A 14,461-nucleotide genomic window follows, 5' to 3' on the forward strand; every position below is an offset into this window, starting at 1 on the left:
ATTCATGTAGCTGACCCCACGTAGTGGGATTAAGGCTTTGTTGTTGTTGTTGTTGTTGTTGTTGTTGTTGTTGTTGTTGTTGTTGTTGTTGTTGTTGTTGTTGTTGTTGTTGTTGTTGTTGTTGTTGTTGTTGTTGTTGTTGTTGTTGTTGTTGTTGACTTTGAAGGCAACCGTCGGTCATCCACGTATATAAAGTCCCACATTCAACTAAAAATTTTCAAAAAGACAATTTAAGGAGGGCAATTCTTAGCCATGAACAGACAATTGACAAGTGGACAATCAGATTACAATATTTTAAAATTTGTGATTTATCATGCATACAGGCGAAAAAAATTTTATTAAAGCTAGCAATCGAAAGTATTTACGTTGTAAAGGAAATCTTTGTTCTATTGTTATATTTATATATTTTTGAAAAATAAATCGCCCACAAGTCGATTGCACTGTCGGGTTAGGACCGTCAGCAGCTTAAGAAAGAGAGGGAGCCGTGTTAGCCTAGTGTCAGTGAATAATACATCCTACACTCTCACCAGGTCCCTGAGTCGGCTCTCGATGTCGTGGGATGCAATATTGTTATGCTTTATTAGCGGATATCTTTGTCATCACCGCCTTTAAAACCCGAGCCGTCCAACTTACAACTTTGCTTAATGGTTCATATATAACCTAAACTATATATGTGCACTTATATTAGGATATAAGCACATATCTAACTCATTAAGCAAAGAAAAGAAAAGAAAAGAAAGAAAAGTGAACCAAAAGGAGAGAAGAGGGATTGATCCATCTCCAAAAGTCAGCGAGAGTAAAAGGGAGATCAATCAATGCATTGGCCTAAAGTGGCGTTTAAATCCTCTTAAAATAATCAATAAAACGGCCTGAAACATCTCATACCACACCTCCAAAATTAGCATTTGAAATGACCAAAATAGTACACAACAAGTCTCAAAAAAAAAAATCAACACTTAAAGTACCCAAATCATGCCATTTAAAAACTTCCATAAATCAGCCTTTAAGTGACCAAAACAGTAAGAAAAGGCCTTTCAAATTAGCTATCAAACAATAGGTAATGCCCTCAAGATAACCTAGAAAAGATGGCATTTAAACCTTCCAAATGATGGGCAAACCAACCCCGAAAGAATGACAATTTAAAACCTTCCCGAATAGTATCCAAATTAGCCTACAAAGTGTCTCAAAAAAGTAATAAAACCCTTCCAAATCAGCTATCAAACAATAGGTGAAGCCCTCAAAATAATCTAGAAAAGATGGCATTTAAACCTTCCAAATGATGGACAAACCAACCCCGAAAGAGAGACATTTTAAACATTTCCGAATAGTATCCAAATTTGCCCACAAATTGTCTCAAAACAGTAAGAAAAGCCTTCCAAATCAGCTATCAAACAATAGGTAAAGTGAAGCAGCACATAGATCCATCTCAGAACAATGAGCATATTTAAGCCCCTAAAAGGTCAAAAATAGATATAGCAGCAACAAGATTCAAAATGAAGGAAGAATTTGCACACAAGACACTTGATTCCTAAACATTTGTACATTTAACACCTAACCCAAATTCCTCATTCATGCCATCTTGCTTATGTGTGAAAAGGTGTGCCTCACTTCTAAAAAAAAAATAAAACATTGATTGTCATATGAAGGCCTTGATTGATAGAAATGTAATCAAAATTTAGATGTTAAATATGTAAACGCATGGGAATTAAGTGGTATGCATGTAAATCTTCAAAAACAAATACTGCAACCATATATGTGCTAAGTACTTTGCATCACTAAGCATCAGTTAACAGAGGTAAAACAGAAATGTGCTTTAAATATAACCATCATATATGAATTGCTCCTTTCTTTTTCTTTGCCAATGAAATCATATTTTATCCTCAGGAACCACAAGTAGTATGACATGAAAACATCAAATCCCTCAAAAGGCATCAGATCTCACAAATTTCATTAACTAATAGCCAAGAAAACCCATAGTATACCGAAAAAAAATTTCAGATTTCACAAAAAAAGCCGCTACATTTTAAGTTATTCACGTGTATAAGTGTTTCGGATATTGAATGTTCAAGCACATGAAAATTTCATATTTGAACATCTTAGCACGTAGGTATTCAGTTGTGTGAAAGTTTAGGCATATGGGTGCAAGTAGACCGAAACAGCGAGTGCAAGAGAAGAACCTAGTTCAACCTTCATATGTATATATACAAAAACATATTACCCCTGAAGAACGAATGCAAGGAAATAGAAAACTGTAACCCTCCTAAAAAGGCCAGCATTTTTAGAGAATCAGCAATTTCTTCAAAATAAGATACTCAAGCAAAGCTGGAATTTAATCCTAGCTTACTCAGGCTCTGTTTGGCACAGCTGCAGTTGCGCTGCCTAAGAAACTGTTGCGGGGAAGCAGCTTTAGTGAAGCTGATTGTTTATTTGGCGCAGCTGCAGTTGCGCTGCCCAGGAAACTGTTGCAGGGAAGCTGTTTTAATGAAACAAGTTATTTGGCAGCTGTTTATGGAAAAATGACCATTCCGCCCCTCTTCAGCAAAGCTGTTTAAAACATAATATAAAATAATTTTTATATTAAACAAATTATTTCTTAAGCAATAAATTTAATAAAAAAATAAGTAGTTTTAATAATTAAGAAAATTTCCCCTTCGATAAAAAACGAACAAGAAAATGACTAAGCGATCCAAGCATAAGCCATTCAACTAAAAATGAAACAGAATAGCAACCAAACCATCAACTGCAAGTAAGCCATTTCTGAAGTTCTTGGGATCTAATCCCCACCTCCATCACAACTTTCCCACAAAGCAAAAAAAAAAAGATAGATAGAAACAACAAAAAGGAATATTTTGATAAAATTCAAATTCATTATAATTTAGCTTAAAACAGCGAATTTCTCTGAAAACCTTGAAGAACCATAATTCCAAGTTCCACCTATCATAATTAAATTGAAATTAATGATGCAAACCGCTCCCAAATCAGAAATGGATAACAAAGCAAGGCTCCTCACCATATATTCTTCTATCTATACAAATCTACCATAGAGCAGGACCCGATGCACAGTTTTTTTTTAAGAAATGGATAACACTAAGCAGTGGTACCTCTTCCGGCATAAAACGCTCGATCCATTGACGACCCTGCGACCTAAGGGCATCCCCAACTCCAGCGAGATCAAATAGAGAGCAGAGGGGCGAAGCAACGCAGGATCCGTGAGATGGCAGGCGGGGGAGAGATAGAAAAAAAAAACACTCTTTCTCCTCCTTCGATACCTTCGAGGGCGAGGATGGAAGAGAAAGGAGACCAATGGGCTTCCTTCCGATAGGAATATAAGGGAAGAGGAACGAACGAGCCGAACTGCCACCAACAAACAAATGCGAGTGAAGGAGAGGGGAAGGAGCAGAGCTTCATTTCGCGTAACAACTCAAACGAACCAGACCTTTAATCGAAGGGCGGCTAGGTAACTATGGGACCGCGGAACGCGGGCTGTAGGCTCGATCCCGCGGCCGGCTTTTCGCGAAAATTTACCTTGCGTTCGCCGCAAGGTTCTCATCCTGTGCCCCCAAATAGAAGACGTCCGCGGTGGGGTTCCGTGAAGCTATCCAGCTGCGCCCCCAAACAGAGCCTCAATCAGTATGTATTCCCTTTCTTCTGCACAAATCAACTTCATGCATATAAACAGCACCAATCTTAAGGTAAAGAAATTATAGAAGAACGAGAAATGAAGAAAATTAGAGGGGAAATATCGCCTTGCTCATGATTCAACCAAAACAAGAGGAACTCCAAAATACCTCAGCACACAAAGAACCAAGATATTTCAGCAGCAGCTTCCCCTCTTGCCAAAATTTCAACAACAGCTAACATTGCCCTAGGTAGGGCTTTTATAAGCAGGGAAGAAAGGAGCTGCACCTACCCTGATGAAGTGGCCAAATGAGGTAACGAGAGAGGAAGAGGCGCATTTAGGGGGGAAATAATGCGGCCTCGAGAAGATAAAGGGTCGGCAGGTGAAGCTCCGCGATTAGAGAGCTGCTCGGCCGAGCGGCTTGCGAAGGAGAGGAGTCACCTGCTAGCTGGGAGCTCTGCTTGAACCAGATGGTTCGCGAATAGGAGGGGAACGCGCGAGCTAAGGCACGGGTCGGGTGAAATGTCGAGCAAGAGAAAGACAAGCTCAAGCGAAATATCAAGCGAGGGAGGAGGATCGCGATCGGGAAGAAGGGCCTGAAGGAAGCCACGTCCGCAGTTAGGGATTTAAGGATTATTATTATTATTATTATTATTATTATTATTATTATTATTATTTTGTTCTATTTTATTATGTTATATTATTTAAATAACTTTAATTTGCGCGTGATTTATTCGTGTTTGGAATCCTGGCAAAATGGATATCTTTTCTAAAAGCTCGTTTGGGGTAAGCTTATTTCTGCGGGCGGCATTCCGCCCCTCAGTTTCTTTTTCACGTTTTGGGTGGGATTTAAAAAAAAGTCATTTTTATTTTCTTAATAACACTGCTTGTGGAATGAACCCAGCGGGTCGTGTTCCTTGCTTACGGATTACTTCGTTGTCATTATGTGTTTCTGCCCTAAGCTGCTTCGGCTTCATCAGCAATCTCCCAGAGGTAACGCATCTTCCCTTTTTTCATTTCTTCTCCATTTTCTGTTCGCGCTCTTTGCTTACGGAATTCCTGCGAGCTTTACCAAAATTCCTCCAATGGCGGACAAACACTCCTCCGATGAGGACTAAGAGTTCAGTGAACCCGACGACTACGCCGAGAAAGTCTTTGTCCTTCAAAGACAGAAATCACCGAATTCTAAACCCCGGTGGCACCATGTGCTGTCCTTACTGTGTCGGTAAGAAGCAGCATTGTCGATACAAAGACCTCCTTTAGCACGCAATTGGAAGAGGATCTTCCACTTCAAGAAAGGCTAAGGACAAGGCCAACCATCTTAGCTTTGCTCGATTCCTCCAAAACCACCTCGCCCTGGCCGCAGGGAACGTGAATCCTCCTCCACCGCTTGCAGCTGAAAAGGCATCATCCAGTTCTAATTCGAGCACCGATGAGCTTTTTGTTTGGCCTTGGGCGGGAATGCTTGTAAATTTGCCCATAGAATATAAATGTGTTCTTCTCAAAGAGCAATTTTCAGAGTTCAATCCGATGGATCTCATTGTTTCACCTGAGTTATACCCTGAAACTGGTAAAGGCAATGCTGTGACTTTGTTTAATAGTGATTGGAGAGGGTTCAAGGATGCTGTGGCATTCGAAACCCACTGTAAGGTTAAACAGTTGGGAAAGAAGGATTGGAATGAAATGAAAAGTCTGAACTTGATTGGGATTCATGGGTGGATTGCATGTGATGATGAATTTAATTCTGATAGGCTGCTTGGAAAGATTCTGCAGAAGCATGGGAAGTTTCTGTGTTAGCCAGGCAAATTTTACAGTGACTGTTCTGTAATTGCTGTGGTTTTCAAGCTAACTGTTTGAAAATTATTAATAACATCGGTTGGAGTAAAGTATTTATTCTTGTTTGCTTTACTAAAGAGTTTCATATCTAACTTCATTTAAGGTTATAAATGTAAACATCTAACATGGCATGCGTAGTGTTTTGAGTAGAGAGGGATAAAGTGTATCTAGAACTTTGTCACTCTTTGCCTTGAAAGAGATTTTTCTTTTCAACTCTCTTATTTTAATCCCGATCATTTCATTCAACATACAGTAGAGCATATGGTTGTTTTTATTTTCTTTTTTTGTGGATGTTGAAGATTTGAGTGCTTTGCATGTAAATATGAAAGTTTTAAGTGTTGGATATGTAAATGCATAAGAATTATACGGTACATAAATGTTTACTGTATTTCTATTGTATTAAGAAGATTTCAGTCATATGTTTGTAAATATCACTTCCAGGGTGTATGTAGCAAACACCTTTACCTTGCCCCGACCAAGGAGATCATTTGAGTGAGTTTTGTATGGATTCATGAATGAACTGATTGTTGAGTCCACAAAAAAGCTCAGCATTTACAACTATATGAATCACTGGAATACATAAGAATACTTATGTATATTATCTATTTCCTATGAATCAGCTGTTTTCTAAACGCACAAACTAAACAGTTAAACAGTTTATCCAAAACAGGGGCAGAATGATCATTTATCCAGAATCAGCTGTTTTCGAAATGCATAAACCAAACAGCTAGCTAGCTTATCAGGATAAGCTGATCAGCAGATTATCAGGATAAGTTGTCTATTTTGATAAGTTGGATAAGTTGCAGCTGCCCCAAACAGACCCGAAGTAATTTCGACATACCGAACGCGCCGGCGCAGTCTGTTTTGTGATTCGGGGTCGTCCGGACAACTTTGTCGACAATCGGGTCAAAAATACGTCAAATTCAAGTTTCTTCAAATTTTGATTCGTGATCGATCATTTCAAAAATTAAATCATATTTCGATTAATTGTGAAGCTTTTACATGTGTAAATGACGTGAATTATGATATTTGTGTGCACGAATATGCGAATTGTGGCATCTGCAGGCGTGAATCTGCGAAAGTCATAATTGGCGTCCTAAGGCTTTTGAACCCTAAGGAACTATCTTTGGGTCTACATATGTTGATCCTTAGCCCTTGCAAATAAGAATTGAGTTCTTGAAACCACTCATATAAGGCATCGCAAAAAAAAAAAAAAAAAACCAGGAGGTGATTTGAGCTTCTAAAAGGGTGGGTCTCATCACTAGTCCTTTAGGAAAGTCCTAAGGCTAGAACTTAGGCTCTACGAGAAGAGTAAGAAACCTCACTAAAAATGAGGTCAACATGTCTGTAGCTCATTTAATCTCTAAAATAATTTTGAAAAACAAAATCTATAGTCGATTCAATTCGCATGTGTTGCATTGAGATTTGAGCTTTATATCACAGTTTGTGCTTGATCAAATGAATTTTACTGTGACCCTAACAACTGGACCACCTAACATATTTATTGCCACATCAATTAGAAATGCAACATACCTAATTGATGTATTTCACACATTTAGCTATCAGGATTGTTTACATAAAAATCCCTACAACTAAGCTGTCTTGCAAACCCTCATCTCCATTCCCATTGTATCCTCAAATCCATTTCAATTCAAATTTATTCAATGCTTCCAAGATATGCCAGCAGCATTCATGCAAGAGAACGATGAAAACAATGATGATTAAATCGATTAGTGACTAATGATGGCCAATGTCATTACAAAGATGGATCATAATAAACGGATAGTTTTTTAGAATAAAAGAGTTTAAATCATTGAACAGCTTATCGTTCCCCTTAAGTAGTGATCCTTTCCACCTTTTTTATCAATGCTTCAGCCTCCAAAAAGGAACTCACAACACCGTGAGGCATGGCAAGTAATACAAATCCAGAACAAGTATTTCAAGGCTGATGAATTCACATCAGACAACATAATTTCCAATCTTCCCTTGATGGATTTCAAATAAATATAAGAATCACCCACCATCTGATATTTGAAAACACACTGCCCGCCCTGACTAAACTTTAACACAATTAAAATTTCACAACTTGTCTTGAAATAGAAGTATAAGCCTGAAAGAACAATAAATTTAATGAAAGAAAAAAAGAGCAGAAAATCGTACCCAGTAAACTTTGTTGGAATGTTGCTGGAATAAGTTCTTGACATCTAATCAACAGCCAATTCTGCAAAAAGTTCCATAAGAATAATAATGTAATAAGAATTGAACTAGACATTTCACAAAAACTGTGTAAAAGGCTGCCAGCCTGCCAATAGGGATGTAAATAAATGGAATACCCAGCTTGAGACAAATTTAATACAACAAGTTCAAGCCACTCATGGGTCGGATCTTCTCACTGAAGAGAATGCAAGTCCAAGGAGTTCTGGCAATGAAACAATGAAAGGGTGAGAAATCAGTGGAGAAAGAATGACTCGTTCTGGGGAAAAATAAAATAAAATAGAAGAGAGAATAAAAACTATAAATTTGGGATTTTATTCACTTTGCAATTGAAAACTAAAAATTCTAATGTTTTTATGTATAGTTTAAATTAACATTTTTAAGTGACTTCATGAGTTCAGTGAATGTTAAGTCTAGCTATGCCTTTTAAGGCTAAATCAAATGATCAATAGACATATACAATCTCAAGCTCAGGTTGACCCATGACTACCCCAACTTAATGGTAGCAGCCACGAAACTAGAAAAAACGTATTTCTAAAAGGAAACTCTAAATCATTTACTTGTTCAAAGCAATGGACAAGCTTGAAAGTTTGAGGCCCAATTTACTCGAATTCAGAAAATCTTGCGGTTCAAATGAAGCTGCAAATAATGAACTTAAAAGGAAATAATGCAAAATATAATCCAATATGATTTATTAGAACCTTATTCATGCTTTTTATAAACCAATAAGAAACCAATTTTATAATATAATTCAAGAATAACCTATTTAATATCTGTTACAAAAAAATAACAATAAATAAGTGGCGAGAATGAAAGCTTCGTTTCGGAAAAATTATTACGTGTCGTGCAGATGTTTGTGCGATGTCGTGGATCTCACCACGCAATTGTGCAAGCAACGTGGTGTGATCCACACCTTCATCTATACATTCAGTGGTTCAGATATAATACTTTTGTCGTTTCAAGCACAACACAATGAATATTCTACACTAGTGGACATCTGAATTCAATCAGATATGCACATAGGTTTGAAAATAAACAATGTTTCAGCATTATTAGTAAAAAGGAATCATTAATCTGCAGAAAACCAGGAAGAATACTTCCAAAAGAACACTGGAAATACAGCAGATAAGGTCCAAAAACTATATACAGCATAAATCATATGTTTAATGAAGCAGAAATGATAGATCCTGTCAAATAAAACCATGCAATGAGGATGTTCCAGCATGCCTCAGACCAATAAAATTTAGGTTGCCACTCAAATCTCAAAAACAAACAGCTGAGGAGTTTACATATGGATATGATTCCAAAAAACAATCCCAATCAATAAACTTGATCATAAAATCTATTTTAGACCAATATGCCAACATAGCTTATAAAATGAAATTGAAGAATAATTCATCACTTACATCAAAGATGTAAATTAATTTGCAAATGTAGATAAAGTAAACAACAACGTTAATGAGAAAACAAAAGCTTACAGACAAATAGTCTGGTACAAAGAGCTTTCAGAGTAAAAACATTAAACAATAGTTCAAACTCAAACCATTCCATCCTACAAATAACTAATAAATCAAAGAAAAGCAAAATGCTCTTGAAGAACCGCAGGACTGAATGCATCCATAAGCCCATCGTCAATACAAAAGTCATCGAATCTCTAAACCAGATGAGTAATCACGCTTGACATTGAACTAAAACAAAAACAAGCAAGAATTAGCAAACAATCAAAATAAAGTCCTCTTAAAACTTTCATAAAGCCAATTAAAAGCATAAAATTCAACCTTCATTTAAAATATTACGAATGCAAGGTATGATGGAACAAGTCAATTGATGGATTTACCTAATGAAGACCATAACCACTCATAGAACCCATGGAAGACCTTTGCACAGCTGTGTGACCCGTGTTTCCACGATGATGTGCGCCTACCTGGGGTGTATTCCCAAGTAAACCCGGTGCACTTTGGTATCCTGGTGACCCTTGAAAAGCAGAAGGTCCTTGGAAACCAATGTGCCGATACCCAGAACCCGCAGATGGATATCCCGGTATTGGGACAGTCCCTTGTTGTTGTGACATAGCTCCTGCTGCCTGTGGAAGTGCAGCTGGAGCTGCCCCTGCAGCCAGTGCCATGGCAAGAGCAGGGTTTAAGGAAGCAAGCATTGCCGGAGTGATACCAAAAGCTGCTTGGTTCTGGCCAGCAGCTGCCAACATAGCAAGCACAGCAGCGTTTCCGGGCATAGCCTGCCCAAGTAGCCCCTGTCCAAGCAGCGCTGCGTGCTGGGCCATTCCCATGTCTGATTGAGCAACTTGCCCGCCATAAACAGATCCGTTGTAGCCAACATAGCTAGGTGGAACATTGGGTGCAATAACCGCTGAACCACCAGCGTCGTTACTAACTGGTGCCGATATCTTTGCCTTGTGACTATCGGTAGCCTTCTGAATCACAAGGTGATGTCCCTCAAAATTCTTACTAGGCTCCTCCAAAGCCTTTTTTGCTCCTTCAGGCGTTTTATACAAGAAAATTGCAAAACCCTTAGACTTGCCAGTGTGGCGATCAAATCCAAGCGGCCCTTCCTCGATCTCTCCGTACTGAGAGAAGAATGCGTGAAGACGGCGACCGTCGATGTCAGAGTGCACGTTGCCGACGTAGATCTTGCGGTTAAGGCTATCTCCATGACTGGGGTTGAGATTGGGATTATGGTTATTGCTAGTGTTAGGGTTCGGGGTGGTCGGACCGTTGCTAGCGAGCTGGCAGGAGGCCATCCGAGTATCGATGAGCTTTCGGGGTTCGCGGAGCGCACGGCGAGCAGACGATCGGTGGCGAAAGAGAATGAAACCGTATCCCTTCGATCGAGCAGTAGAGCGGTCGAAAACGACGCGGCTTTCAACGATTTCTCCGTACCGCGAAAACGCAGCACTGAGGCCGTCGGATGTCGTGTTCCAGTCGAGGCCGTGTACAAAGAGCTTGCGATGAGAAGGATCGACGTCGGCTAAGGCATGAATCTCGGAGAGTGTGGCAGGATCTCGAGCTGCGGCGGAAACAAGGAGGGTGATGAGTTGATCGTTAGAAAGAGGTTCGAGAAGCTTGCCGAAGTCTTCTTCCTCGTCTTCGTAATCTTCGTCGGATTCCGAGGGTCCAGCGCCGGCGTTGTCGTCGGGCTGGCGGATGTACTTGACGGGTGTGTGATTAAGATTTGTATCAGTGTCTTGATTGGGAAGGGATCGGCCGGCGTCTTGCTCGGCTTTTCGCTTCTTGGGGGCCGCCATTGGAACCGAGAAGCGGGAGAAAACCGTGCCGGTGAGATCGTGTGCGTATGCGAGTGGATCTCGATGGTTTTGCGTTAGGGTTTGTGGATTTTAGTGACCATTTTAGGAAATGGAACGAAAATTAATATAGGGGCATTTACACAAATGGCCGACAAATCTTATTTATTTACACATCTTGAGCGTAAACTCACATATTTACACACATAACTCTCCAATCTTTTATATTACAATGAAAATATCTTTTCTATGAAATAATTTTTTTCTGGCTTAGGTTCTATATATGTAAATATAAAAATTTAATTATTAAATATATAAATACATAAAAATTTGGTGCTCCATTTGTAAATTTACCAATAATCTAATAGATCAGACGGATGAGTTGGACCCCAAAATAGTTAGTCACTTTTATGATCTATGATTTTTTTTTTTTTATGATCTATGATTTTTTGAGGCAATGACATACTATACCCCTAATTTGTATGTATTTACATTTCTAACATCTTAATTTTAATTTTTATATTTATATCCCCCAAATCTTACATATTTTTTTTTGTCGCGCATCAATTTGTCTTTTAAAAAGTAAGATACACAGTTTAATTGCATAAGAACATATGATGATCTAATTAGGAGAGTGGATGTTTTAGATTCAACTTTTGTTAAGAAATGCAGAGGTAGACTTAGGAAGACTTGAGCTTATTATATAAAAAATGATCTTAATTTATTAAAACTAAATCAAAATATGACACTAAATAGGACACAATGGAGAAAAAAGATTCATGTAGTCGACCCCATCTAGTGGGGTTAAGGCTTTGTTGTTGTTGTTGTTGTAAGCAATGCGTGTATATATAGAGGCAAGAATTTAAGTTTAACTATTAGATATATATATAAATATATAGGAATTGAGTGGTATAACTTTAAATATTTTTAATTGTTATATATTTACATAACTAGAATTTAAGGTTTAATATATTCATATATATATATATATATATATATAGGGGGAACCTACGTAGAGTCCAAAAGGGGCAATTGGCCTCTTTCCAATTCAAATTTTTATTTATATATGAACAATATGGTCTTTTGACCCTCATACAATATCAATTTTGCATCATCTGAAATATTCGTTGTTGAGTCTAGTGGGACAATTGTTTAAAGATGGAGCCCGGTTCGTGACTCTACGACCCCGCTCCTGATCATTTGCGACCCGCTCCCGTCTAGCATCAATTCGCAAATCGTAGGCGTCAACAGCTCCCGCCTTCCTCTGTTGTGAAACGAAGCATCCCTTCACTCTCTCCTCTTCACAATAAATTTGAATTTGAAGGGGCAATTGGCCTCCTTTGAATTCAAAATTTTATTTATATATGAACAATTTGGTCTTTTGACCCTCCTAAAATATCAATGTTGCATATTCTGAAATATTCGTTGTTGAGTCTGGTGGGACAATTTGTCTCTTCTCAAAAAAGATGTTTGTTCAGCCCTATGGGAGTGTGTGTGTGTGTGTGTGCACGTATTTATTTATAGTGTGCGTTCCATGGTCAGTTGGTAGAGTAGGTTCTTTAGAGGTCGTATGTCCCCATAGGTCCAGGGTTCAAATCTCATGTTGGTGTAGTGTCTCCTTAAGACAGGTGGTACTCGAATATATTTGCACACCGCGTTGATTCCCATACCTGACGACAGTTAGTACATTCAGGGTTGATTGGAAGGTCAGCTAGGGTTGCCTCGTGTTCGACTGATTCAAAATTGGCTCGTGTTCAAAAATGACTCGTGTTCGAAATGACTCACGAACTGTGTGTTCGTGTTCAGCTCGAAAACATATTTATATTCGTGTTCGGCTCTAAATTGACACGTTAGAATATAAAATTATTAAAATAATTTATTTTTTAAATAATTTTTTATATAATATTTTTTTCTTAAAAAAATGTTTGTATTAATAATTTAATTATAAACAAATCTTAAGAATAAATTTCATAAAACATAGAGTAACTAAAAAAAATCAAGAATAAATTTCATACAAAATTTAAAAAAAATATATTAATTTTTTTTTTTACAAAATTTTATACAATAAGGACAACTTTATTATAAATTTTATAATTTACAAATTAAACAAGAAAGCAAAAAATACAAATAAAATCTCAAATAAAAATCAAAATATACAAAATTTTACAAAAAAAATTATATTTATTTTTTGATACACATATACTTATGACTTTCATAAACTAAAAAAATAAAAAAAATACATTAAATTTAAACTCGACTTTGTACTACTTCAATCTTTATGTTTCACAATCGAATGAATGGTGATTAGTGAATGACGATGAGCCAACGATGATTTTGTACCTGCAATTCATAATTATAAAAATAGCACACATATGAATAAACAAATTGAGTCTAAAGAATATCATCACTAAAAAATACACTAGTAGCAGAAAATTATCCCAAACAAAAAAACAAATAAAAAGCAATAAATAGACATTAACTTGAAATCTTAAGAGAGAAAGGGATTTTAAAGTGTTTTAAGTACTAGAATCATCAATAACATCACAACAATGGTTTTATCAAGTTTTTTTAAGTACAAGTCTCATTGACATCGGGATTCCACTAGATTCTCCAAGTTAGATGCTCGTGTGTAGTGGTTGATTCAACAAGCAACAGTAACTCCCTTTTCTTTTTAGAATATGCGCATACCAAGTAATCAAATACAAAAATTAAAAACAAAAATGATCCCAAACAAATCCTTACCCAGTCCAAAAGGCGAAGGTTTGTTGGGTCGGTTAGCTAGGTGACACTCTTATCAGTTACCAGTAACTATTTCCAATGCAACAATACCAAAATCATAAACATTTGTCTTTACTGTCAAGTAGCCCATTGGTACAATACATAAGGAGAAACATGAGTGATTTCGAGTTAGGCATAGCATAATACAACTACATACCTTTGCTTATAAACACAAACTAACCCTTTATAAATCAGTACCTAACTTGCTTAATTGTCTACATGAAGGGACTAAATACCTGAAAATTCACCTAGGAAATTTTTTTTTAATTGCCAATTAGCATGGCTTGCTTTAATGAGCTACACATCAAAATGAAACACAAAACCTACAAATTATCTACATAAAGCGGCAACAAAAATACTATGCATCGATGATAAAGTTATAAATCCAGACCTTAAAAGTTGTAGAAGAAAGATGATAAATTGCAACATCCAATTGAAATGAATACTGCACTTAGATTATGCTTTCGTTTTGCATCAAAATTACAAGAAAAGTTAGAATTTTGCAGTCCTAAATAGTGTCCAATAAACACACTTGGTAGACTCCAAAAACTTTATACGTGCAGGTGAACAACATCAGAAACAATAGATAAAACTATTGTTGTGACCGTTATGATGTTTTCTTCTTCATAGTCATCCTCAAACCAAAACAATAAAATACAACTAATGAAATGCAAAGAATAAAAACCATAAGAAATACATCTAATGCAAATGCAAAGAATAACATCCATTCAAACCAAATGATGACTTCCCACATA

General features: G+C 37.2%; 1 protein-coding gene across 10 annotated transcripts in view; it reads right to left on the bottom strand.

The window, feature by feature from the left end:
- The window catches only part of LOC110025046 (UBP1-associated protein 2B-like), a 22,733-nt gene extending 11,682 nt beyond the window's left edge, over positions 1 to 11,051 (bottom strand). For 7 of the 10 annotated variants that reach the window (XM_020725300.1, XM_020725302.1, XM_020725303.1 and 4 more), the window contains exons 1-3: positions 9,507 to 11,051; positions 7,789 to 7,874; positions 7,616 to 7,676 (exon numbers count right to left, since the gene is read on the bottom strand). In XM_020725300.1, the coding sequence (XP_020580959.1) occupies positions 9,507 to 10,931 (1,425 nt within the window). In that variant the 5' untranslated portion in view covers positions 10,932 to 11,051 and the 3' untranslated portion in view covers positions 7,616 to 7,676; positions 7,789 to 7,874. Of the gene's footprint in view, positions 1 to 2,344; positions 2,545 to 7,615; positions 7,677 to 7,788; positions 7,875 to 9,060; positions 9,358 to 9,506 lie in introns of those variants that run through there. The other 3 variants (XM_020725295.1, XM_020725294.1, XM_020725304.1) reach the window with 2 other exon arrangements.
- Positions 11,052 to 14,461: the final 3,410 nt, after the last annotated feature.

This window comes from Phalaenopsis equestris, unplaced genomic scaffold, assembly GCF_001263595.1.
Source record: "Phalaenopsis equestris unplaced genomic scaffold, ASM126359v1 Scaffold000287, whole genome shotgun sequence".
NCBI lineage: Eukaryota > Viridiplantae > Streptophyta > Magnoliopsida > Asparagales > Orchidaceae > Phalaenopsis > Phalaenopsis equestris.